Source organism: Mytilus californianus, unplaced genomic scaffold (assembly GCF_021869535.1).
Source record: "Mytilus californianus isolate M0D057914Y unplaced genomic scaffold, xbMytCali1.0.p SCAF_15, whole genome shotgun sequence".
NCBI lineage: Eukaryota > Metazoa > Mollusca > Bivalvia > Mytilida > Mytilidae > Mytilus > Mytilus californianus.
The window spans coordinates 22696569-22722581 of NW_026262637.1; the positions used below are offsets into that span (position 1 = coordinate 22696569).

The 26013-nt window shown below is 31.0% G+C and overlaps 1 protein-coding gene across 3 annotated transcripts in view; it reads right to left on the bottom strand.

Annotated features, from left to right (window-relative positions):
• Positions 1–48: 48 nt before the first annotated feature.
• Positions 49–26013, bottom strand: part of LOC127725687 (excitatory amino acid transporter-like) — an 81874-nt gene continuing 55909 nt past the window's right edge. For all 3 annotated transcript variants that reach the window (XM_052232846.1, XM_052232847.1, XM_052232848.1), the window contains 8 exons: positions 23409–23607; positions 18484–18694; positions 16707–17002; positions 13062–13188; positions 12290–12523; positions 11132–11326; positions 7072–7206; positions 49–5189 (listed from right to left, as the gene is read on the bottom strand). In XM_052232846.1, the coding sequence (XP_052088806.1) occupies positions 4949–5189; positions 7072–7206; positions 11132–11326; positions 12290–12523; positions 13062–13188; positions 16707–17002; positions 18484–18694; positions 23409–23607 (1638 nt within the window). In that variant the 3' untranslated portion in view covers positions 49–4948. The remainder of the gene's footprint in view (positions 5190–7071; positions 7207–11131; positions 11327–12289; positions 12524–13061; positions 13189–16706; positions 17003–18483; positions 18695–23408; positions 23608–26013) is intronic.

The window sequence follows — 26013 nt, forward strand, 5'->3', positions numbered from 1 at the left end:
TTTCCAGGCCAACATTCTTTCATCTTGCATAAAAAAATCAATACAACAAACTTATAATGTTTTTATTGAATATTAAAACTACATAAAGAGGTACAGTAATACAAAGAACCCTGGTATAGTGTTAAATTTTTACAAATGAAAATTCGATATCTAGTCTTATCGACTAATACTTCTTTTTTCAGCCATTTACAGAGCAATGTTGAGTATTTCAAATGATTGTACAAAAAATATTCTAGATTGTACAAAACATATACTATACTGTACAAAACATACAAGTATGCACAATTTCATTTGTATATAGCAAACAAAAGGTAAATTTAGGGGCTGATATTATTGGATACAACTTGCCTGTCTACAAAAAATACAACTTGTAGCATTTATGAAAACATCTGGGGTCATCTATTAAGACAACTCAGCAGTCATTCTGTACTTTTTATTCAATTATGAAGGCATAACCAAGATATTTATGCAGATAGTACACTTGGTTTGTGAAATTTTGGCTAAATATTTTTGTTACATGTTAGTTTAGTCACCGTTTATAACCAACAATGATTTGAATTACTCTTCAAAATGTTAAATTGTTTAAGCTAAAAAGTAAAAGATATACCTGTCATAATATTTTACAAGAAATACAAAATGATGAGGTACATAATGTAAACATTGGAGAATAAATTTTAAATTAAAAGTCCAATCAATTAGATTGTTTATACTGTGAAAACAAGTTGTATTTCATAGGTTTCATATTGCCCTTGTTACAGACAAACATGTATGTAATCTAACATATCATTATTATTATTTCCACTGAAAGTTTAAGTTACAAGGTGACATGTGGATGATACAACATTTTAGGGCATTTGAACAACATAAAGGCTAAATAGCTAAATATTTATTTACATATTAAGTTTCCAAGAATTCTGTGTCATGTTTTTATTTAATCTTTTTCTCCCACAGTAAAAAGGTTTCCTTAGAATAATAATATTATGTTTTTCAATTGTATAAATAAATCATGTTGCTATGGAACACCAAAAAATATCTTAAAAAGGTCAGAAAACTCCTGTTCAGATAAATGCTTTCAACACCAAAAAATTCTTGGTTGTCCATTCAGTCTATAATGCAGAAATTGTTTATAAAATATAAAGCATCTGGATCTCATTGAAAAAATTAAACACAGGATTGTTCTTCTAGACATTGAAAATAGATCAACATTAGTTGTTTCGAAAACAACAATAATCTGTTATTTTTCCCATGAATAAAAAAAAAAAAGTTGAAAACACGAGTCTACAATTAAAATACTGATATACTTTGTTATTTTCAAATATATAATAAATGACAATAAGACAAGGGAACAGATAATGGAGGAAAGATGTAAACAAACAAAGAATACTTAAAAACAAGGATTTGGACAATAAGATCTCCCTCAAAGTGATATCTTGTACTCATTAAGGAAAGACAAAGCATATGCTGATTTACATGTAACACAGTGTGTAAAACCTTTTTTTTTCTTACTCAGCAAATTGGCGAGAAGCTTTTCATTTCAACTCGGCAAATTGAAATTCCACTTGCCAGCTTGTCAAGTGACTAACTTTGGGACTCTCTGTCTTTTCCATAAATAACTATTGTATGTAATAAAAAGATATTATTCGAAGTCTACTTACAAAATGTATGAACTTATGTATTTTATTCAAATCTTTAACTAGTAACCTGACAAATTAAATTACAATCTACATATATAGTAGTCTCAGTTATACAATTGTTATAAGGGAGCAATCTATTTAGTTCCTTCCATTTTTTAATTGTTTAGCCCTACAAACTTGTCCATATTGAAATTACTGTTTTAAAATTTGCCTCCACAATGACCAGATTGAACTTGTTGAACATTCAAAGAAGTATAAAATATGGCCTTCAAATCTGGTTAACAAATACAATGTCCATCCTGTATTTCTCTTAAAATAAACATAAATGGACCAAAAGAAGGTAAACATATTAAACATTTTTTTTAATTTGTGACTCATTGATACCCAACTATATCCATAAAAAAAATTTATTTCAGTCACGTCACGAAATGAAACTCAGTGTGGTCGGGATCTTATTTTAAGTTTTAGAATACTACTTCAATGAAGTGTCAAGGTTGTCAAAATAATGTTTTAGTTTGCCAATCGTGATTTGAATAAATTGTTAAGGAGCTAGGAATATTATTATCTAGTAACACTCCACATTGAAATTGGTTCAACAGACTTAAAATTCATGAACCTTTGACAATTTAAGTCCTTGCAACTGTCAAAATACTTCAACTGTCATGATCGTAGTCTAATAATTACATTGTCATGATTGTTGTCTGATAACTGCATTGCAGTCTAAAGAATAGGATAGTTTCACTTAACATCAGTTACCTTAGTTCTTTTCAATGATGGTTAGTTTAAATGGTAATTTCTGGGAATGAGTATTGATTAAAATAACTACAGTTTGGACCTGAAATTTTGGCGATAAAATTAAAAGAATTATTTTAAAAGAAATTTCATAAACAAAAAATTGATAACAAAAATGTATAGTGAATATATTTCTTCATAAAATGAATAAAAGCCCTAAGATAAAAATGTAAGGACAAATGCACAACTATTCTGACAAATATTCTTTAGTATAATAAAGTCTCCAATGTAAAAATATAAAATGATTTTTCCGTACATCATATTATGACAAAATGACACTGAGATTCCAAAACTGGTTCAACAGTTTAATATATGAATAAAAGTTCTATTTACATACAAACACAAATAATGTAACTGTAGAAATTATTGTGTATACTTTATAACACTTTTATATATCAACAGACAACAATGGTATATTAATGTATTTCAGAAAACGCAGCAAATAACGCTAAAAAATTAAAATCTACTGAAAACCATACTTGCAATGCTGCATTTTTCACAAAGAAAAGCAATTATTTAAGGTATTTTCCAAAATATTGCAAAAATTTCTGAATTTATATAACATTTATTACTAAAATTACTTAAATTGAAAAATGAAAATGAATTTCACTAAATCTATTTCAGAAATATTTTTAAATCTTGAAATTTTTAAATTATACAATCACCACTCGTGAAGAAAATTCAACCATGATCATTAATTTTCTGTTTGTTATGTTTTCAAACAAATCTTTATGTTAAACAACTATTTACAAAATTATATACATTTGACCAGCATTGAAATTCATATTAAGAAACTGTATTAAAATATATATACATATACAACCAATGGAAACTTTGTAAATAACAAATACACATTAAAAAAAAGTATATAAAAAAATTCTTTATTATAACCTGATAAATGCAATTTGACTTGTGAAAGATGAACTTTGGATTTTTTACCCATTTTTATTTTACAGAAATAATTTATAATTAATGAACAATGCTATGAATAATTGATAATTGTAATGGCTAAGATGATAAAATACATGAAGTTTTTTTGTGATCATTTATTTTGTCTGTGTAAAAAGAAAACAATACTTCAAAGCATTTTTTATTTTAGAGATGATTATATAATTTAAAAGCTAAAATGTCTTGCCTGCTTTAATGATTATAACTGAAGTTTTTTAGTGGGATTTTTGTTTATAGTTGGTAGTCTTACTGCTAAGACAATTTTTTTTTAACATGATCAATGATCCCTATAAAAGAGGTCACAGTCACAGGATTTCTGCCAGACAGACATATATACCTTACAAGGATTCTTTACACAAAATTTATTTGACTTTTAACTTAAAGTTACTGAGATTTATGCCTTGCTATTATTCGATATACCAAATACAGTTGTTCTATAACTCATAATGAAAATTGTAATGATAAAAAAACTAGGTTCCTTTTTGCATTCATGAACCTTGAAAATGTGGTTAAGGACAACGGTCATCTGCCAGATGGAAACTAGTGACCATAAGGCATCTTTATATAAATATGGATTGTCAAGCTCTTCTACCATTAAAATGCAAAGTTTTGTACAAAAAAAATTGACAAACACTGCTGCAGGACTAGCAAATTTGCATTTCAGGTCAAATATGTCACAGGCTATACAAAAATTGTTTATATTTCCATATTATCTAGAAACATGAGAAAATTCTTTCCACTTCTCAATTACAAATTTGTATTCAATACATTCAGAAGATCAGCAGATTCCATATTACAAAATTCTATTAAAAGTTGTCATGGATACATTTAACATAGGTTTCATTTGGGATTAATTTTAAAATGCATTCTACCGCTAATGATAATGTACCTATTTTGGCCTTCTATCTATATTTATCAAAATGTAGAGAGCATTATAAGCATCCTCAAGTTACCAATGAGATGACCATTTGTTTATTTACAAGAAGTAAACTTACACAATAAATTGTATTTTATACACAGTCTAAATGGTAATGAAAAACTTGATATAGCAGTTAAGATAAAGAAAATATAACAAATATTAAAAGCAAAATCTTAAAATATCAAATAAAACTTCATGGCTATAACATGCCATTTGTATTTTAGTTTTTTCTCCTATACAATAAAAAAAAAACGGTTGTTTAAACTCCATATTGTGTGTTCTGTTATTTACCCATTGGGAAATATTTAAGGATTCCAAATTCTTCATTAAAGAGCCAATAAAGATATCTCTAGATGTTTAATTAATTAATAATTGACTTCACAATTAATTTTATATATATTTTACTTTTTTAGAACACCAAACAGTATCTGAAAAAATAAATAAAGTGGCCTCCTCTGTTGAATTAGATTCTGGCAAAATTTCTAGTGATATAAAATTGTACTCTGTATTTCTTTGCTACAAAAAAAAATTTCATATAACTCTTGAAATTTCAAGAGTGACATAATATTGACTTCAGTGACATGACTCATGAAATGAAGAGCACCTCCAATTGATAAAATATACAAAAAATATACACATTTACTACTAGAAGTCATTAACTTATATTGGGATAAATGGTTTCTCCCCCATTATCAGGATCTTTGGGATCATTATCATCGTTATCGTTGTCTGAATTGTCTTTGGGTTCTTTCTCTCCGTCCTCAATTATGTTTAGTTCCATATTCATGTCAGGTACGTGGTTCAAATCAGCTGCCAGCTCGGCTTGAGATAAGTGAGCTACAATTCCTGCACCATAGCTGTCTCCTAAAACATTGATGGCTGTTCTAATTCTGTCTCTGAAATAATATGATAATATATTTGTTATTAAAAACTTTTTTATTTCTTGGATACTAAAATTCAATACACATCAGAATATTCAAAATTGGGGAAATACTTACGATCTTGTCAAATGTTAACGTCACCTATCCAAAGTCAGAAACCTCATCAAAGATTGTCTATAGATATATATACATGCCTTTGTCCTTCAGGAATCTCATCAAACATTGTCTATAGACATACTGTAAACTAACTAATTTTTCGCAAGCGATTTAACTTAACAACTTTAAAATATTGCAAATTTAAATAGTCGTTAATATATCAAATTTGATTACTAATCTTTTATATGAATACACCAACAAAGATAGGAAATCGTGAAAATTGGCTAGAAAGGGCTGAATGTGAAGGTAACCCTCATCAAAGGCTGTCTTTAGATAGATCTCCATGACTTTTGTCCTTTTATAAAGGAGTAGGTCCAGTAAGACCCCTTTTTGGGCCCGAAATATAGCCTTTTTACGAATTTATTGAAATGTAAACTTTAAGCTATTTATTGGAAAGAAGAATACTTATGTTACATAAATATGGGCTGTTTTTGACAATACAATGCACATGCATCAGATACTAGCATCATAAATTCATGCAATATTACTGAAATCTTCACAATTTTAGCATTTGTGTTAATTTTAAGATGGTTTTTGTCTCAAATGGAAGTGGCCGCATTTGTGTTCAGTCTTAATATTTAAATATATGTTGTATTTGGTGATAATACATAACATATATAAAGGTTGTGACTGAACACGAATGCGGCTACTTCCATTTTAGACAAAAAACATCTGAAAAGTGACGTTTTATGGCATATTTGATAGATTTTTGATACTCAAGCTTGAATTTGAACGTCTTTAATGACCAAATCAGTTCAAATCTTTTACATAAACTATTTGAATCGACTTAAGTAGACACATAAGTGTTTAAAAAATGTAAAAACTCTTTCATCAGATGTACTTCGAATTTTAGGCCAAAACTAGCCCTTACTGGACCTTCTCCTTTGTTGTTGTTTGCAGAACTTTTGTAGTCACTGTTATATTCAAAACTTTTCTAGAATTTGGGGGAATTCAAAGCTTCACATATGGGATGGATACTTATTAATTATTATGTTGTTAGGTTGCTGTCTCACTGAAACCAACTCCACACCTCCTTTTAATCATATTTATATTAAATGGAATTGTAGAAATGTACTACATTAATAAGATCTATTTCAATACAGCAGCTACATCTTTATATGGGTCATGTAATAAATAAATGTTGCTATTTCATAACTGAATTTAAAATGTTTGAATTCTGAATCAGATTTAGTGAAATTCACGTGAATCTTGTCTGGAGATAATGATCATTGCTTTATTGTCAACACTTACAAAGTTACTTAAGGATGTAGTCATTTCAGATTTACGAATTTTGTCAGATGTTAGGACTCCTTGGTTTTTTTTCTACGATACAGGGTAAAATATTTTGACCCATATCACCCATTTATCTTTTCATAGCAGACTTCAATAGCTCATAAAAGGTCATTACCAAAATTTAAGCTGATTTTAGATCTCTTTTCTTACGATTTGAGACCCAAATTATGACAATGCTAAATATAAGGTAAAAGTCCACGTCAGCCTTTTTCCCCATTTAAAAAAAATCAAATATCTCGAAAAGGAGTTCCATAGCCTATCAATACTTTTAGCTTATTTTGTTCCCTTAACTAATGCTCTTCTGATTTTTAGTATCAATTCTAAATTTCTGATTTTTTTTATTTCACCCGACTACATCCTTAATTCACAAACAATTTTGAAAAGCAATACTTAGGGAATGTGGATATTTCTCTACATAAACAATTAAATCTTTCTCTGTGTTACTTACAGAAACCAGTCAACAGCCAGAATGAGGCTGATATCCTCAGTAGGTAAGTTAACAGCTGTCAGAACCATCAACATGGTAACCAGTCCAGCACTAGGGATACTCGCAGCTCCAATACTGGCACAAGTGGCTGTCAAGCTGTAAAATAAAACATCAAATTTGTCATTTTACACTTAAACGAATCGGTGGTCTAAGTAGTTCATCTACTGTATCACTAGCCTGTCAACACTGAGATTGAGAGTTCGAACCCTACACACAGCAGGTCTTTCAACCTTAATCTTAATCGACTAGGATTGTCAGTTTTCCTTGGGAAGGTCAGTGGTTTTCTCTGGGCACTCCTGCTTTCTCCACCAATAAAAACCATATAACCAATAGTGCTGAAAGTGTCATTAATCACCAACAATCAATCAACTTAAAAGTATAATTATAAAAGAACAGAGTTCCAATGTCCCCCACGTTGCACATATTTTATCTATCAAAGATACAAGGGCAATACCTAAACAAAAAAAAATTTGTTTTTGTTCTTTAAAAGTTTTTATAAATATCTTAAGAGAAATGACGGCATGCAATGCGATTTTTTGTTATAATAAATATTTCCAAGGGCACAACTCATTAAAATATTTGATCAGCACTTATTTTAGAAAGTGTCAAAGTCATTGCTGATATAAACCTATGATATAAGTTTCATAAAATTCTGGCAAGAATTGTACACATGAGAGCACTATCAATGCAATTTTCCATATAATCAATATTTCCAAGGAGCATAAATCTTTTAAAATACAGTCAAACCTGGGTAAACCGGACCCTGAATAAACCGGTTTCCTGTCCATTCCGGCCAAAAATTGAAGTCCCATTTTTTCCCCTTCAAAGTCTTTGTAAAACTACCCCAGTAAACTGGACCCTGTGTATTCCAAATTCCGGTCTAATTATGCAGTCCCAATACTCTTAATCACATTAATTATTACCTGTCAAAACCGGTTTGTTTAATAAGTGATATCTGTATTGATTGATATGCAATCAAAACATAACTGTTTATACAAGATGGTTTTTCAGGATAACCAATTAGCAAGGTTAAACCATGAACTTACATTAGAGAGCTTTATTATTGAAACACTATTAAGTTTTAATCAAAAGAAACTAAAAGAAACGCCAAATATATCTCGGATAGAACTTTATGTTGTATCTTTGATAAATGTTTCAAATCGCAATGGAAGAAATTTACATCAGATGACCAGGATGACAACATTCCAATTTCGAGATTATGTGTATCATACTTTCTACGACAATGTTTCAATCATGATGAAATTTCTTTTGATAAAATTCTTGATTCTAAATCGGCTATTCCAACATAGAAAATGAACTATGGAAGTAAAACGAAACTATTGTCGAACAATTCAAACAGCTCAAGGATTTTGATGCAAATGAAAACAATGAACTCAAAAGTGAAACTGACAATGCTACCGAGGTCGATTTGACATACGAAGATATGTAAAAAAAAGTTAAAATATAATTTTTTTAAATTTTGGAGAACAACCAATTACTGAAATTTCTAAAGCCAATGAATATGAAGACTCAAAACAACAATCGTGCGTAGTTAAATGGTGAAAAGGCAGGGAACACTTTTAATGTTCATGTCACAATATTTTCACACAAATCATGACATAACTTTTAATAAATAGATTATTACGGCATTTGTATTTATTAGTTTACAATTTACAATGAGGCAGAACTTTTACGTGCAAAATATCTGACGTCACAAGTCAAAAACTTCCTGTCAACCTGAATAAACCGACCCATTGTCCAAACCAGCCCCTTTTCATAGTCCAATTATAAGCCGGCCGGTTTATACAGGTTTTACTGTAATTGGTCGGCATTGATTTTTCAAACTTGTCAAAAACATTGATGATATAAACCTATAATGAAAATTTCATAAAAATCTGGAAAGAATTGTACACATGAGAGGGCTAACAATGGAATTTTCCATATAATCAATATTTCCAAGGGGCAGAACTCTTTAAAAATAATTGATCGACACTGATTTTTTAACTCGTCAAAGACATTGATGATATAAACCTACAATATAAATTTCATAAAATTCTGGCAAGAATTGTACTCATGAGAGCACTAACAATGCAATTTTCCATATAATATTTCCAAGGGGTATAACTCTTTTAAAAATAATTGATTGGCACTGATTTTCCAACTCCTCCAAAATATTGCTGATTTAAACCTATAATATAAGTTTCATAAAAATTTGGCATGAATTGTACACATGAGAGCGCTAACAATGTAATTTTACATATTTTATTAATGTTTCCAAGGGGCATAACTCTTTTAAAAATAATTGATCAGCACTGATTTTGGAGTCGTCCAAGACATTCCTCAAATAAACCTATGATATAAGTTTCATAAAAATCTGGCATGAATTGTACACATGAAAGCGCTAACAATGCAATTTTCCATATAATTAATGTTTCCAAGAGGCATAACTCTTTTGAAAATAATTGATCGGCACTGATTTTCAAACTTGTCAGATACATTTCTGATATAAACCTATGATATAAGTTTCATAAAATTCTGGCAAGAATTGTACATGTGAGAGCGCTAACAAGACTGGATGGACGGACGGATGCCTGGTATTTCTATGTCCTCCACAACGTGTGTACGGGGGGAAAGAAAAGCTTTTGACATTTCCAGAATAGTGACTCAACAAATGAATGGGATTAAAATATCAAGAAACAAGTTAATTTTGCTAACTATTCCAAGGCACATAGACCTTACACAAGTTTACAAACAGCCTCTCATTGGGTATAAATCTGTTTTTTGTTTGCATCCTCCTCATCATGCATACAAAGATTTAATGATGGGAAAATAATTAGCATTGCCTACATTCCTCAATTATATATGATTTGTGTTACTGTTATCAATATTTAATGGCTAATCTGTTGTTTGTTTATTAGAATCTGATCATTCACAATTCTATTGTTAATGATTACAGAAATGATTGTGTGCATTTATTATTGAGATTTTTTAAAGAATGAACAAAAAGCGAGATTAACTATTCCAATTTAAGGAAAATCTCTATACAGATATGTGTATCAGATATTAGAATGAGAGTTCTTAATACTGTGATACTGAACCAGTCGCATGACAAAACTCGCAAAAAATTCTGAATTTACAGTAATCAAATGATCATTCATGCAAGGAATGATAAATACAGTCCTTAATATGAAATTATTCTTTACTTTTAAATTTTGAAAGGGTTAACTAGCATGACCAATTATCTATCTAGAAAAAGTTTCAAGATGCTAATAATTTATAATGTTGTTTTTTTAAAATGAGATTCTTGAAAATTGATGTATTAAGTCAAAGTTGAATTTATATTTTATTTACTTTAGTCATATTTCTTTGCTTTTGTCAGAAAGTAGAATGTCATGTTGGTAATTCCATAAGTCCATTACTAGAAGAAGTGTGTAAGCTCTGCATGTAATAAGTTTAGTAGATCACAATGTCCCCAGTAGACTTAGAGCTGTTTATAAGTCAGGGCTCTGTAGTACTATAAAAATGTGAAATTTTCCAAAAATATGAATAATAGATTTCCTGCCAGAGTTCAACTGCAGATAACATTTCACATTAAAAAATGTTTTCATTTTTTTACTAACACATAAAACAGATACATTGTACAGCTAAATGATATGGCCATGCTAATTAATTCATGGAATAGGTAAACAAAATTTCATACCCAGAATGCATTATCGAGTGCAGAACATTTTTCTGGACATCAGGATTTACATTTATCAGGACTCAGGAATAAATGATTAATTTTTTGGGATCCGTGAAAGAATGTTTTGTTTTTCAGGAATTCATGATTCAGCCTTTAATCTTCAAGGAATTCGTGATGACACCCCTCCGACCCCCATTATCATAGATACACTCTTGTTTATCCATGAAGTTTGAATTAATGGTAAACTTAAGGCCACTCATTGTTGCTGCCCTACATGCCAATGGCATACTGGGCAGTAAGTAAGTAAGTTAAGGCCACTCAATCATAAAAGAATATTACCTGACAATGATGATTTGTCCAAAAGAGAGATCAATGCCATTCATCTGAGCAATGAAAATAGGTGCCACTGCTTCATACAAGGCTGTGCCATCCATGTTGATAGTGGCACCAATTGGCAGAATGAAACGTGTCACACGTCGATCAACTTTCAAGTTTTCCTCTAAACAACGGAATGTAACTGGCAGTGTAGCAGAGCTGAAAAATCATAAACATATACTTAATATGCAGAACCAAAAAATCATTAACACATGCTTAAGATACAGAACAAGAAAAAAAGGAAAAAAAAAACATTTAGATAACACTACTTTCAAATCAACATATTTCTAGCTCATAAAATTATGTAATTGCACTAAAAAGTTATGTTTCAACTCCTTCCAGTAAAGTAACCATAGAACTTTGTTCTGTTTATGCCTAATTAGTTTAAATGCTATCATAAGTTTTATATACCTGATGAATATTATTCCAGAAACACATTGTGCACACAGTTATATCTTACATCTCTCTATCTCTCTCACTGTTATTCATTATTAAAATATTTGGACATGTATTTGATATGTGTTTAAACTAACAACACCCTCATTTGAATGTGTAAACAAGTTGTGTTCATTTTTAAAAATTTAGTTTGTTCCTTTTTCTTTTCGAAGATAGGCTGGTTTAAGGGGATGTTTAAGGGGATTTTATACAGTTAAACACTGTATTGTCATTCTTTGTGATATGTTGAAGATCTAGATAGGCTCTTATAAAAATTCACAAAATAAAATAAAGCTTACCGTGCTTTTTTCAAGAAAAACATGAAAAATGAAGTTTGATATTGGGAATTTTTGTAATTTTTATGAAATTTTCATTCACCTTTGAGATTTTGGAAAACAGGTATTTTTAGTGATAAATTAGACAACTTGGATATATATCTGAAAGCTATGATAAAATGAAAAACGTTGATAAAAAATCTCCAGTTATAAGGCCCAAAAACTCCAGCTGAAAATTTTCAAATCTACAGTTGTGACAAGACAACTCTGTCAAATGTATGATTTTTGTATTATTTGTTATAACCTTATTGCACATTCATTATTGCGTTAATAATTTTCTCCACTGAAACTGTTACAACTTTCGTGAAATAACAGAAACTGATTTTTCCTCCAAGTTGAAATGAGATATTACCTGGAACCAGTTCCCAGAGCTGTAACAAAGGCTTGCAGTATTCCCTTGAACAATACAAATGGATTCTTCCTCGTAAAGAAGAAATAAATGAGTGGTAAAGTAACGAGAGCATGTATAAATAATCCTGATAGCACCGTCACCATATACATTCCCAGTCTTTCACCGACAGCTCCAGGGTCCTCAAGTGATAAAATTTTACCCGTAACTAAGAACATGATACCTACTGGAGAATACCTGAAATAGATAAAAAAAAATGTAAAGATTACACTCTCATTATTTGCACATTGAAAAAATTCCTTTGATTGATCTAAATATCTATTTTACACTTGTTTCACTTCAGTGAATGTATTTATAATGTGATATACCATTTTAGAAGCTGAAATCTTTCTGTGTAATATTTTCAAAAATGTACTCCAACATTTGTCAGGGGTTAACAACTTCCTTTAAACGGAAATTTCCATCTTTATCAAATTCGAATCCTTTTTTTTTATGTACATATGAAGTGAGCTAAGGGTTTTCATAATATGTAACAGAGATTATTTACTCCACATTTATGATTACTCATGGTATTTGCATTTGTTACACTGATTGTTGATTGCTGCATTCAAATTATTAATTATACAGGATGGAATGTATGATCACTATGTTTTGCAAACACTTTGATAGTTGTGAATAAATGTCCTTGCTAATCACCTACTTCAATAATTTTTTTTTATTGTAATGGTGGAATGTTTGCTATTGGACAAGTAACTGTGTAACAACTACTACATACCACATCACTATAGTAACCATTCTCATGATAATCTCATTGAGTATTGTGAAGAAGTTGATCATCAATTGTGCCTCCTCTCCCATCTGACTCAACATCATTCCAAATGCAGTGAAAAAAGCAATTATACCTGTAATTATACATTCAAAATGAAACTAGCAGAAAGTCAATCAGTTAGAAGTTTGCAAGGCAGCATATATAAAAATAAGCAGATGTGGTATATCTGCCAATGAGACAACTATCCACCAAAGTTCAAATGAAGTGGATGTAAGCAATTATAGGCAACCATGCAGCCTTCAATAATGAGAAAAACCCATACCGTATAGTCAACTATAAAAGGCCCTGACATAAAAAATATGAAACAATTCAATTGAGAAAACTGACAGCCTAATTTATAACAAAACAATTTACAAACAAGAATGTGTGCATAGTACATGGGTGCCCACTCGCACTATCATTTTCTATGTTCAGTGGACCGTGAAATTGGGGTCAAAACTCTAATTTGGCATTAAAATTAGAAAGATCATATCATAGGGAACATGTGTACTAAGTTTCAAGTTGATTGGACTTCAACTTCATCAAAAACTACCTTAACCAAAAACTTTAACCTGAAGTGGGACAGACAGACGGACGGACGAACGAACGCACAGATAAAAAAACATAATGCCCATAAATGGGGAATAAAAACAAACATGACAGACATGAACCAACGACAACCTCTGAACTACAGGCACATATAGAATGTGGCTGGGTTAAACTAGGTTGCTGGCGCCAAACCCTCCCCCTAACCATGGACAGTAGTGTAACAGTACAACATTAGAACAAACCATAATAAAAGAACAGAGTTCCAATGCCCCCAGCGTTGCACATATTTTATCTATCCAAGGGCAATAACTTAAAAAAGTCCCTTTTCTTTGTTCTTTATAACAATTTATAAATATTTTAGAGAAATGAAGGCTTCAGAGCAAATGCAATGCGATTTCCGTTAAAATTAATTTTTGCAAGGGGCATAACTCATTAAAAATATTTGATCAGCACTTACTTTCGAAAGTGTTAAAGACATTGCTAATATAAACCTATAATATAAATTTCATAAAAATCTGGCAAGATTTGTACATATAAGAGCACTCATAAGGCAATTTTCCATATAATTAATATTTCCAAGGGGCATAACTCTTTTAAAAATAATTGATCGGCACTGATTTACGAACTCATCAAAGCAGTGCTGATATAAACCATTGATATAAGTTTCATAAAATTCTGGCAAGAATTATACATATCAGAGCATTAATGATGCAGTTTTCGATATAATCAAAATTTCTAAGGGGCATAACTCTTTTAAAAATAATTGATTGGCACTGATTTTCGAACTCTTTCAAGACATTACTTACTAGATATCATTGAGATGGGAGCCATCTCTGTGGGCCCCGCTGTGAATAATGTGTGGTAAAAAATTTGTATCTTTATCATTGGATATGGGGTTGTCAACTGAAACCAAAGTTTTTGACCTTGACCTTTGACCTAGGAAGTTGTACATAAATTATGACACACCCTCTGGTGTTGGTTTATATATATGTCAAGTATAAACTTTGAAATCGTAACGGTTCTCAAGAAATAGAGCAGACACAATTTGTTGTATCTGTATCATTGGACATGGGGTTGTCAACTAAAACCAAAGTTTTTGACCTTGACCTTTGACCTAGGAAGTTGTACATACATTATGACACACGCTCTGGTGTTGGTTAATATACATGTCAAGTATAAACTTTGAAATCATTACGGTTCTATAGATATAAAGCAGACACAATTTGTTACGGACAAACGGACAGACTCATCACTATAGGGCGTCCGCCATTCCGCGGGGCCCTAATTAAACCTATGATATAAGTTCCATAAAAATCTTGCAAGAACTGTACACATGAGAGCGCTAATGATGCAATTTTCCATGTAATTAATGTTTCCAAGGGGCATAACTCTTTTAAAAATAATTGATCCGCACTGTTTTTTATAAAGACATTGCCTTTATAAACCTATGATATAAGTTTCATAAAAATCTGGCAAGGACTGTACACCTGAAAGCTCTAACAAGACCGGACGGACGGACGCCCAGTATTTCTATGTCCCCCCACAACATGTTATCAGTTGAAAAGGGCTTAACTCATCAGATCGATACAAAGTAGAAAACATCTAACAAAAACACAGACCAGATGTGGCAGCTTTTCTATACATCCAACAACAAAACCGACACTAAGTAAAGATCTAAGAGTACTTGCAGTTACTGACAGCTAGTTCAAAGCCAATAACAACTTATAAAAAAAATCATGTATCTAAGACTAAAATATCAATCAGTACACATCCAACATCTAATGGATTTAGTGTAAAAATGTCATTAACAGTTGGAGAAAAACATGATATGTCAATTTCAATACTAAAATTAAGTTCATTGCACAATCAACGCTAACTGTGATGTAAGATCATAAGCATGGGAAAATGCACGAAAGTGAAAGTCTTCAAAACATGGAAAAACATAAAAACAACAATGATATGATTTGCTGAAGCCCATTTTCGGTTAAATAAAAGTAAGATTCATTAATTTTATTCAGTAATCAAGCAAGTAAATATACAAACGAAAGCGATATAGGTCTAAAATATTTATTTTTGGTTTGCATACACAGATACTTGCATCCGACCTACTTCATTCCACAGTGCCATTTGATATATATTTGTTTCACCACAGTTTGGCTCTTTATAAGTTTCAGTCCCAAAATTCCCAACTAATATGTTAGTTTATAAAAGCACAACATTTGACTTCCGTAATTGAGTATTCCTGATACGGTAAATAATAGTAAAATGCATTGAAAGCAGTAAAACACTTTTGATTCAGTAATTGCATCTCTGGAAATATAAATGGGGAATGTGTCCATGGAACACAGATGATGCCCCCGTTTGCATAAAACATTATAAAGGGACATTACTCAAGAACGGTAAAAGTGATGTTACCCAAATTTGTACTTGATCTGAGTTTTGTAGTAATAGGCATTGTGTATAAGTTTCATAACATTTGGTTAAGGCAAACTAAAGTAAGAGAACGGAAACGAAAAATTCAGCATTTTTTTCATTTGTAAAGGGCATAACTCTAGAACGGTAAAAGTGACACCACCAAAATTCAAACTTTATCTGTGTTTTGTGGTAATAAGCATTGTGCATAAGTTTCATAACATTTGGTTGAGGCAAACTAAAGTAAGAGAACCGAAATGAAAAATTTAGCAATTTTTTAATTTTGAAGGGGCATAACTTTAGAACGGTAAAAGTGACGCCACCAAAATTCAAGCTTGATCTGTGTTTTGTGGTAATAAGCATTGTGTATAAGTTTCATAAAATTTGAAACTAAGGTTGTAGAATGGAAACCAATTTGGGGACGTATGTACGGACTGACGTACAGACGGACAAGGGTATAACTGAATGCCCCCTCCGCTATGGCGGGGGCATAAAAATTTGCATTTCACTGATTGCTGAAGTTCCTATTTTGCTTTTCCCTATCAAAACCTTTGTACACAGTTCAAATAATACTGATTCCACTGTATCTATTATCAAAAATTTTTTTTTGAGAGTTTGAAATTAATTCCGTTACATATAATGATAAATTACCTAATACATTGATGCCATTACTAAAAGGATATTGCTGAATAGTCTTGTTATATGGCACTTTCATTTTGATAAGTGTGTAGTTGTAATCATCAGACATGTTGTATCGGCTTATGTTTACTACTTTAGCATTCAGCATCAGACCAAGCGTCTTGTTGACGTCATTAGATGACAAATTCAAAGCATCATAATCCGATGTCAATATCTTCTTGTCTACTTCTTGAAACTTGACAACATCTTTATATTCTGTCCTGACATGAGCAAAGCAAGCTTGTACTATGTTAGTTGGGAATACGTTCCTGTAAAAAAATTATTCATATTGTGTGTATATAACTTCAATTGGTGTTATCTATTGTATGTACAATTATATTCACTAAGTGATGTTTTGTAATCATGCCCACCACAGGCCTTTAATTGGTTTAACATGAAGTTGTTGTTCCTGAGAACGCTGTGACAAAATAGTTGTTTTTATTTACTGTGCTTGTCCTAAAGGCTTTGCCCTTTCACAATACCAATTGCTGAAATGTTTTACCAAAATTGAAGTTTGAATTCAGCTCTACAAACTGATCAACTGGCAAAACAGTTAAGCTCAAAGATAGTGAAAGTTTGGTAGTATGAAGCCAGTGCAGATTAATTTATTATAAGGAGACGTGTCGTGGTTGCCAATGAGACAACTATCCATTTAAGACCAAAAGACAGAGATGTCAACGATTACAGGTCACAATAAAGCCTTCAACAATAAGCAAAATCTATACAGTACAGTAGAACTGAGAATTTGATCCAATCACCGAAACTTAATGTCAATGTAAGAAATTGCCCCATGAAAACTAGAACTGTCCACTAAGCTGAACTAATACTTCCTGCATCCAGGATTGACTGAGTATACTAGTGATTGAAATACAGGGAATCAAAAAAGGTGATGATGTAAAATTGAACTTTTTTGTAGTATTTTATTTGATTTTGTCTCAGATGCATGTACATCCTACATACATGGCCCGAGAACACAGTTATTTCGTAGTGCATTTCCTTTAGACAATAAATTCAAATTAAAAAAATCGCACCTGCTCTATCTCAAAAAGATTTTTACAGTGCAGTGTACTACTATTGATAAAAATAATATCAAAATTATAGAAACTTCTACCAGCTCTAACTCAAAATATTGACAATTCTGTGTTAAGGGGGGCTAAAATTCAGTTTGACAGCTTCAGACATTCTAATTTTTGACCTTTTTTAACTGGACCAAATCACTACTTAACATAAAGATTCAGCACCCAAATTTTTTTAACATGTAATTTCATCCCCTTACTTAATATTTCATGCATAAAATATCAAGAAATAAATTGGAAAAGTGTATAAAAAAAAAATGCAAGTTATACACTGTTCGCACTAGGGACTATATTCGTAGACAACGAAAACCTAAGGACGATAACTGTGTCCTTGGACCACATACATATATTTGCATGTCGGAATCAAACAATATACTAAATTTTATATAGATATGATAAACCATCTTTGAGGAATTGCCATGACATGGTAGGAGCTGGACAAACTTTTCTAAGTTAAAAGAGTCATGACTCCATGGCCAAGGGCATTCTGCCCACATATACATCTGTATATTATCATCTAACGATATACCAAATTTCCTGTAGATACGATAAAATGTGTAGAGGATTTTGATGACAAGTTGAAAAGAGTATAAATAATCCACAATTAGTGTTTTTCATTTAGAAATCAACCATAATTTTCAGAAACACACTGAAGTACCAATAATTGTTCCTACCTTATGAGATCAAGGAATGCATCAATGGAACTAACTCTGTCATCACCTTTACCATCTCCTAAGTCTTTTGGTCGTAAATTTTCATCACCAGGGTGAATAGCTGTTACAAGCACTATTCCCAATATAATGGCACAAAATGTAGTTCCAAAATAATAACATATGGCTCTGAGGCCCATTTTACCACTCGTGTTTGCATCAATGGAAGCCAAACCTGATAATTAAAAAATCAAAAGATAATTTAAATACATTCACTGACCCCTTTTTAATTTGTCAGAAATTATATGTTTTTTCTAACTTTTTCCTTAACAATGTCAATATATTTTATCATAAGGTTAAATAAAGCTTCAAAAAACCAAGGAGTAGATCCAGAAATTTCTTTGGAGGGCTGAGGGCCTGAAAAGTTGAATAAAACAGTAATTGCTTTGAGGATGTTTAGAGGCAGTAGGTTGACTTCAAATATTCTTCCTGAAGGTACCCAGGGGAAAAGTAATAGGTCCCAGTTTCTCCCTCTGAGGGGTACGACTCCTGGACAAGGGGTGTCTGCTTGTCAGCAGGGTGTATAAAGATGCAAACACATCCAGTTTGAATGGGGACTTAAAATCTGATGCCAAGCATATTGAAATGCCAACTTGTCTGCACTTTAAAGTGTCTTTTTATCAACTTTTTGGGAGGTCTGTAAGTTGCTCATTGCAAGACAAAATTTCTGCTAACTTGCCTTAGTTTTCCCGTCCAAATGTCACCCCCTTCATCCCTGTGGACCCTTCTTGGAGCCCCAGTCAACAAAGAAACAAAAACTCTTTTATCTGAATTACCATGTAAACAATTCAATACAAGGCAATATGTCCATACACAGAAATATCATGTGCACATGTTTTTACTTTTTCTTTCTGTATATTAACAAAATATATAATAGATTCTGATCAATATAAAAGAGAAATTTTTGCAAATATAATTGATTGAATACAGTTATATCATTTGAAATTCAGATGGGAAATAAATGTTGATTTCAGTTTTATTCCAGCTTTCATTAGAAAAGATATTCATGTGATAGGAGTACTGTATAATATTTAGTGGCATCCTGGTACGTTGCAAATTGAGTTCATCAGCAAAGCCAATAATAATAAATATTTGCAACTAATTGTATTATTTACATATTAGGTATTATTTATATTGTGAATTTAATTAATAAAATATGTTAACACTACATTAATATGCAACTGTAAAAATAGGAAAAGAATTTCCATTTTTAGTAACCTATTTCTGACAGTATATCAAATTAATTCAAAGACGTCTTTTTTTTTTTTAATACTGTCCAATTATATTGCCAATACAAACTTCAAAGCGGCCTCGGTGGCAGAGTATTCTTAGTAGTTCAACTACTGTATCACTAGCCTGAGGTTGTGCCTCTTAATTGACTAGGATTGTCAGTTTTCCTGTTGAAGGTTGGTGGCACTACCACTTCCTCCTCCAATAAAAACTTACCACCACGAAACAGCAAATAGTGCTGCAAGTGGCATTAAACACCAATCAATCAATCAATCAAACTTTAATTACGGCATTAGAATCACTGATAAGGGAAATGTAACTAAGAACAGTGGATATTTTGTAAAATTTCAGCCATAAATCTATTGATGCAAAATGACCTAACATACTTTGAATCATTTTCCTATAAGATATCACATAATCAAATTGATGGGAATGTGGTGTAACAATGAGACCGCAACCCAATGTCACTGCTTTAATCTTACAAAATCAGCATTCAATTTTCTTCTCTTAAATTCACATATCGTTAAACTAATATAAAACACAGATCATATCAAATGATGACCTACTGTTAACACTGTCAAACCTGTTAAAGGTCACGACCTACTGTTAACACAGTCAAACCTGTAAATAGAGGTCATCATTGAGAACAGAAAAACTGACTCCATAAAACAAGTGAATTTGAATTGAGGTTAAAAATGTATGCATGCATAGGTATAACCAAAGCAGGGTGACCTGAGATGTCAGGGTTTGCTTTAAAAGAGATGACTTTATAGCAGGTTTGACTGAACTAAAATAAATATTTCTTCATTTAACAACAAAAATTATCACCTAATTGTAGTCTTGATAGAATAGATCTTCAATCTCAAAAAGCATTTTACAAAGTCAAGAGTAATTAACAGAAATTAATTCAGACCAGAAATTTAACACCTCATCTGACAACAAATAACCATAAACTTGAACAAATATTACATGATAACATCAACTTAATGAATTAAAAGCAAAATGTCATTATCTTATCATCTTTGTCCATTATAACTGATGTTTCTGGATGAAGTTGGTTTTTATCTCAATTAGCTGTAACAACTTTCACTGAATCTATGAAATGACTATAGGCTGTGTTGATGAAACAAGTTTACTATAAACTATAATGAATTACTAAAACTAGAGACCATTGTAGTGTGAATTAAAAATCAATTCCCTCCTGGTTTCATCTACTAAAATTAATAATGCAAACAGAATGTAATAAAAATGCATCAATGATTTTCTAAATTTTGAATTCTCCTTAGATTTAAAATTAATCATGTAAATGACTCTTTATTAACAAACAAAAAAATACCCATACAATAATATGAATGAATTAAACCAAAGATTAATTTTTTTCACAGTTGTAAATAATTTATCACCAACCTATTTTAAAGTACATTTTGTTGAGAAGATTGAGAATTTATACTGATGGTAAAAAATTACAGACAGAATGGACACATTAATTGTTTAATCTTGTGTGTACCTTTTTTCATTTCACTGATAGAAATTAAAAAGAGGGAGGGTTAAGAACTCTTTTTGAAATTAATTTGCCGCACCCTATATTGGTGCGACTTTCTCAAGTCAGAAAACTCCTCGGTGGTTGTTTTATGTCACATCTTATTGAGGGGCGTAAAGGAGGGGTATCTGCACGGAAGAATGCGAAATAAAATTGCCATTTCACGATGAACGAACAATTAAAAATTTCTTGCACGTTGATCTTTTTACAGGTTTCACGAAACACGGTGAATAACGAACCTTTTTCACTGCTGCTTGTGAAATAAAAATGGCAAAACACGTTGCACGAAAATAACCCTTTACCACCCTCCTTAATCTATTTTTGTAATCTGTAGTATAAGAGTTGATGGCAGTTCTTTGATATTTTCTGTTCACAACTTTTTTAGACTTGGAATAATTTAGAGCTTGACATATTGTAAAGACACCAGTCTGATGTTCTAAACTGTGTGTTGACTTCTAGATGTCTTTTGGCTATTTTTGTTATTGGTGTACTGTCTAAATTATATATACACCACATCTCCTTTTATTCATAAATATTATTATAACTGATTTACACTATATAGAGTTAGAGGGATGGTTTAACCCCACCAAATTGTTGATTAACTGGCCCCAAGTCAGGGGCCTTGGGCTCTTTTTACAAAAAGACTTAACTTTAAGAATTGATCTTAAGTTATATTGAAATGTTCATAACTTACGAATATTTTTTCTAATAAGATTTTTATTGAAATCCAGTGGTTGTTATTGTCTGGAACCAGAGAAAACTATTTATCTAGCACCTTTTTCAGTTTTTAAAAGTGTTTTTCGATTAATTGTAAGGAATGCTTACTTGGAGTGAAACATGTTGAAAAATTGCAAAATTTGTATGATTTATTTTACAACATCAAATTACTTTAAGGAAATAATTACAAATGCATCACACATCTTCCAACTTGATTCTACAGGTCATGCTGGCCAAAAGTCATTACTAAATCAGGTATCAAACACGGAAACTTTTATGTGGGATCTGAATTAAGATATACAGAGAGGAAATGGTTGTGTATTTAGCTATCATACAAGGGATATAATTCAAAAACTTATATAACATAAGGGAGGTAATCTATATCTTATATGCTATAAGGGAGGTAATTCTATAATTAATATAATATAAGGGAGATAATTTTATTACTTATATAATATAAGGGAGGTAATTCTATAATTAATATAATATAAGGGTGGTATTCTATAACTTATACAATATACAGGAGGTAATTCTTTTATTAATACAATATAAGGGAGGTTATTCTTTAATTAATATAATATAAGGGAGGTAATTCTATAACTTATACAATAAAAGTGAGAAATTCTATGACTTAAATTATATGAGAGATAATTTTATGACTTATATTATATGAGAGATAATTCTATGACTTATATTATATGAGAGATAATTCTATGACTTATATTATGAGAGATAATTCTATGACTTATATTATATGAGAGATAATTCTATGACTTATATTATATGAGAGATAATTTTATGACTTATATTATATGAGAGATAATTCTATGACTTATATTATATGAGAGATAATTCTATGACTTATATTATATGAGAGATAATTCTATGACTTATATTATATGAGAGATAATTCTATGACTTATATTATATGAGAGGTAATTCTATGACTTATATTATATGAGAGATAATTCTATGACTTATATTATATGAGAGATAATTCTATGACTTATATTATATGAGAGATAATTCTATGACTTATATTATATGAGAGATAATTCTATGACTTATATTATGAGAGATAATTCTATGACTTATATTATATGAGAGATAATTCTATGACTTATATTATGAGAGATAATTCTATGACTTATATTATATGAGAGATAATTCTATGACTTATATTATATGAGAGATAATTCTATGACTTATATTATATCAGAGATAATTCTATGACTTATATTATATCAGAGATAATTCTATGACTTATATTATATGAGAGGTAATTCTATGACTTATATTATATGAGAGATAATTCTATGACTTATATTATATGAGAGGTAATTCTATGACTTATATTATATGAGAGATAATTCTATGACTTATATGAGAGATAATTCTATACCTGTTATCATACAAGAGGTAATTAAAGGAAGAATCATTAACTTTAACATCCTCATTAACACATCTCCTGGGAATGATATAAGTAGGATGGCTTGCTCTGAAGGTTCTGCTTGCCGTAAAGAAAACCCAAGAATCAGTCCTGCAAACACACTGGCTATTGTCAACGTTAATAGCAGATTGTCTTTACCCCAGGTTCCCAACTGAAAAGGAAAAAAAAAACAAATTTTTACTTCATTTTTCATAATTTAAATGCATACAATATGTTCCAATTATTAGCATTTTTTCTTGTTTTTGCAAATATAATAATCCATGTCAACTGACTTCTGAGTCACCCATACATGCATTTTCTTTGTTGCTGTAATATATCTAACTGGCTGTTGGTGGCCATGACTATATATTGTGTCTTGATATCACAAAAATACAGTTCTTCCATTGTTTTTTCCAATATAATTTTTCCTGGCTATAGTTTATTTCTATGATATGATAGTGTATGGCTTGAATCCCCCTTGATTGTTCTCCACTATCCACTTGTTTAAATCTTAAATTTAAATATGACATCACATACTTTTGCGGTTCTAGCTAGAACTTGACTTTGAATGAAGTGCTAGATTTATTACCTTTTGCTTTTTGTTAACACAATTCATAAACATTCATTTATTTTAGCTGTTGTAGCAGGATCTGCTCACCCTTCCAGCCTTTAATGAGGATTAGTTTTAATTTAATATTTGTTTGTCTTTTAGTCTTTTTCTTTTGCATAAAGTGTGGTTTGAACTCATCAAATTATGATTTTTTTTCAACCCCCTTAGCATGTTCTTATTTTTCAACTATGTCCATGACTTCCCTTATATTGACTGTAGCAGTACTTTTTTATGAAGGTCAACCATTGCAGAAGTTTTCAACAACTGTCGACAATTCGTCTTATACCACAGTGAAAATAACATCAAATAATCATAAAGCTCTCTCAATCAAATAATAATTGCAGGAACACTTAATAATGCAAATTAGATTAGAAATTGGAAACTATATGAGATGGCTGAATGTATAAACAATATAACTGTTTGTTAAATATCAACTATTTACTAGGGAGGGCTCTGTGGCCAAGTGGTCTAATTAATCGAACTACTGTATCACTAGCTAGTCAACACTGAGGTTGTGAGTTTGAATCCCGAACGTGGCAGGTGCGCTCCTCTCCAATCTTAAGTGACTAGAATTGTCAGTTTTCCTACCTAAGGTCATTGGTTTTCTCCGGCTTCCTCCACCAATAAAAACTGACCACCATGAAATACCACAATACTGTTGAAAGTGGCGTTTAACGCCAATCAATCAATCGATCAACTATTTCCTACCATGTCTATCTTTGTGTGAACAGTTTGACATTCAGAAAGAAGACATCTACATTGTAATATAGTGTTTTCATATAGAAGTACCAGCTGATATTAGCTTCTGTGCAAAAATGATTATTTCATTAGAAAGCAGGATGATTTTTATATCATAAGAGCATATCAAATGGTAGAATTCTAAAACATAATATTGTAATTAAAAAATATTGAATTTTAGTGTTTTGTTGAATAAAACTCTATGCCAGTTTTATAATGTAATGGCAGAACTACATAAGGTTTTCTATCCTTCAATACAAGCTAATTTCTGTCAACTCTATATAGAATTATATCCCTTTAATACCATAGGATCAGACATATACTTGCTAACATGAAGAAATGGATTTGATCTGAAATGAAATTACTTGTCAATAAAAGTGAATTTCTTCAAAACCTGTCATGATGCATTAAGTCTGTCTTTCTTCATCAAGCTTGACGTGTGTCAAATCTCTGCAGAGCAATTTATTTATTTATGTCTTGGTTTAATGTGCAAACAAACCTGCAGATCTAATAGAAAACAAATACATAAGATTTTTCAGGCAGATAAGTTCCCATTTCTGGTAAACATTTTTTTCAAGGTGTTTTTGGAAAAAACCTAGATACTCCTACTTTCATTTGGTGTTAACAGAATTTATTACATTGATTGCTATGAAATAAGGGTAAGTCCAAGGAAAGATATGTGTAAAAAAAATTATTTGGTCACAGACTTAATGCAGAAAATTATACCAATTGTCACCACAAAGCAACACACTGCAATATCTGAATTGTTCACTTATCATGTTATTATGGATTCTGACTGTCTCTAGAGCTTCATATATTATCTCAATGTACATTTTCCCACTAAAAAGTCAATTATCCGTCCTCTTAAACTGACTCACTATCACATTATGCATGCATGAAAATGATAAAAAATTCACTCATAGGTACTGGTAAAGAAATGCATGCTTATATTGAAATTGTGAATTATGTCTTATGATGCATAACTTTTTATATGAAGAGATGATGATGGAGGGTTATTTAACGACTAATGGCATATTAAATATGTATTAAGGACCCCAGTGCATGTAAATGTGAAATGAATATGAACATTGTTTTGTACAAGACGGACACTCAGAGCTGTATTATTTTTAAAGGACTAGTTCACAAAGTAACAGTTCACAGGAGGACATCCTACCAGAGACAATTTCAGACTCCAAGCTGACCAGTCTTTGATCTTACTCCAAAATGCCA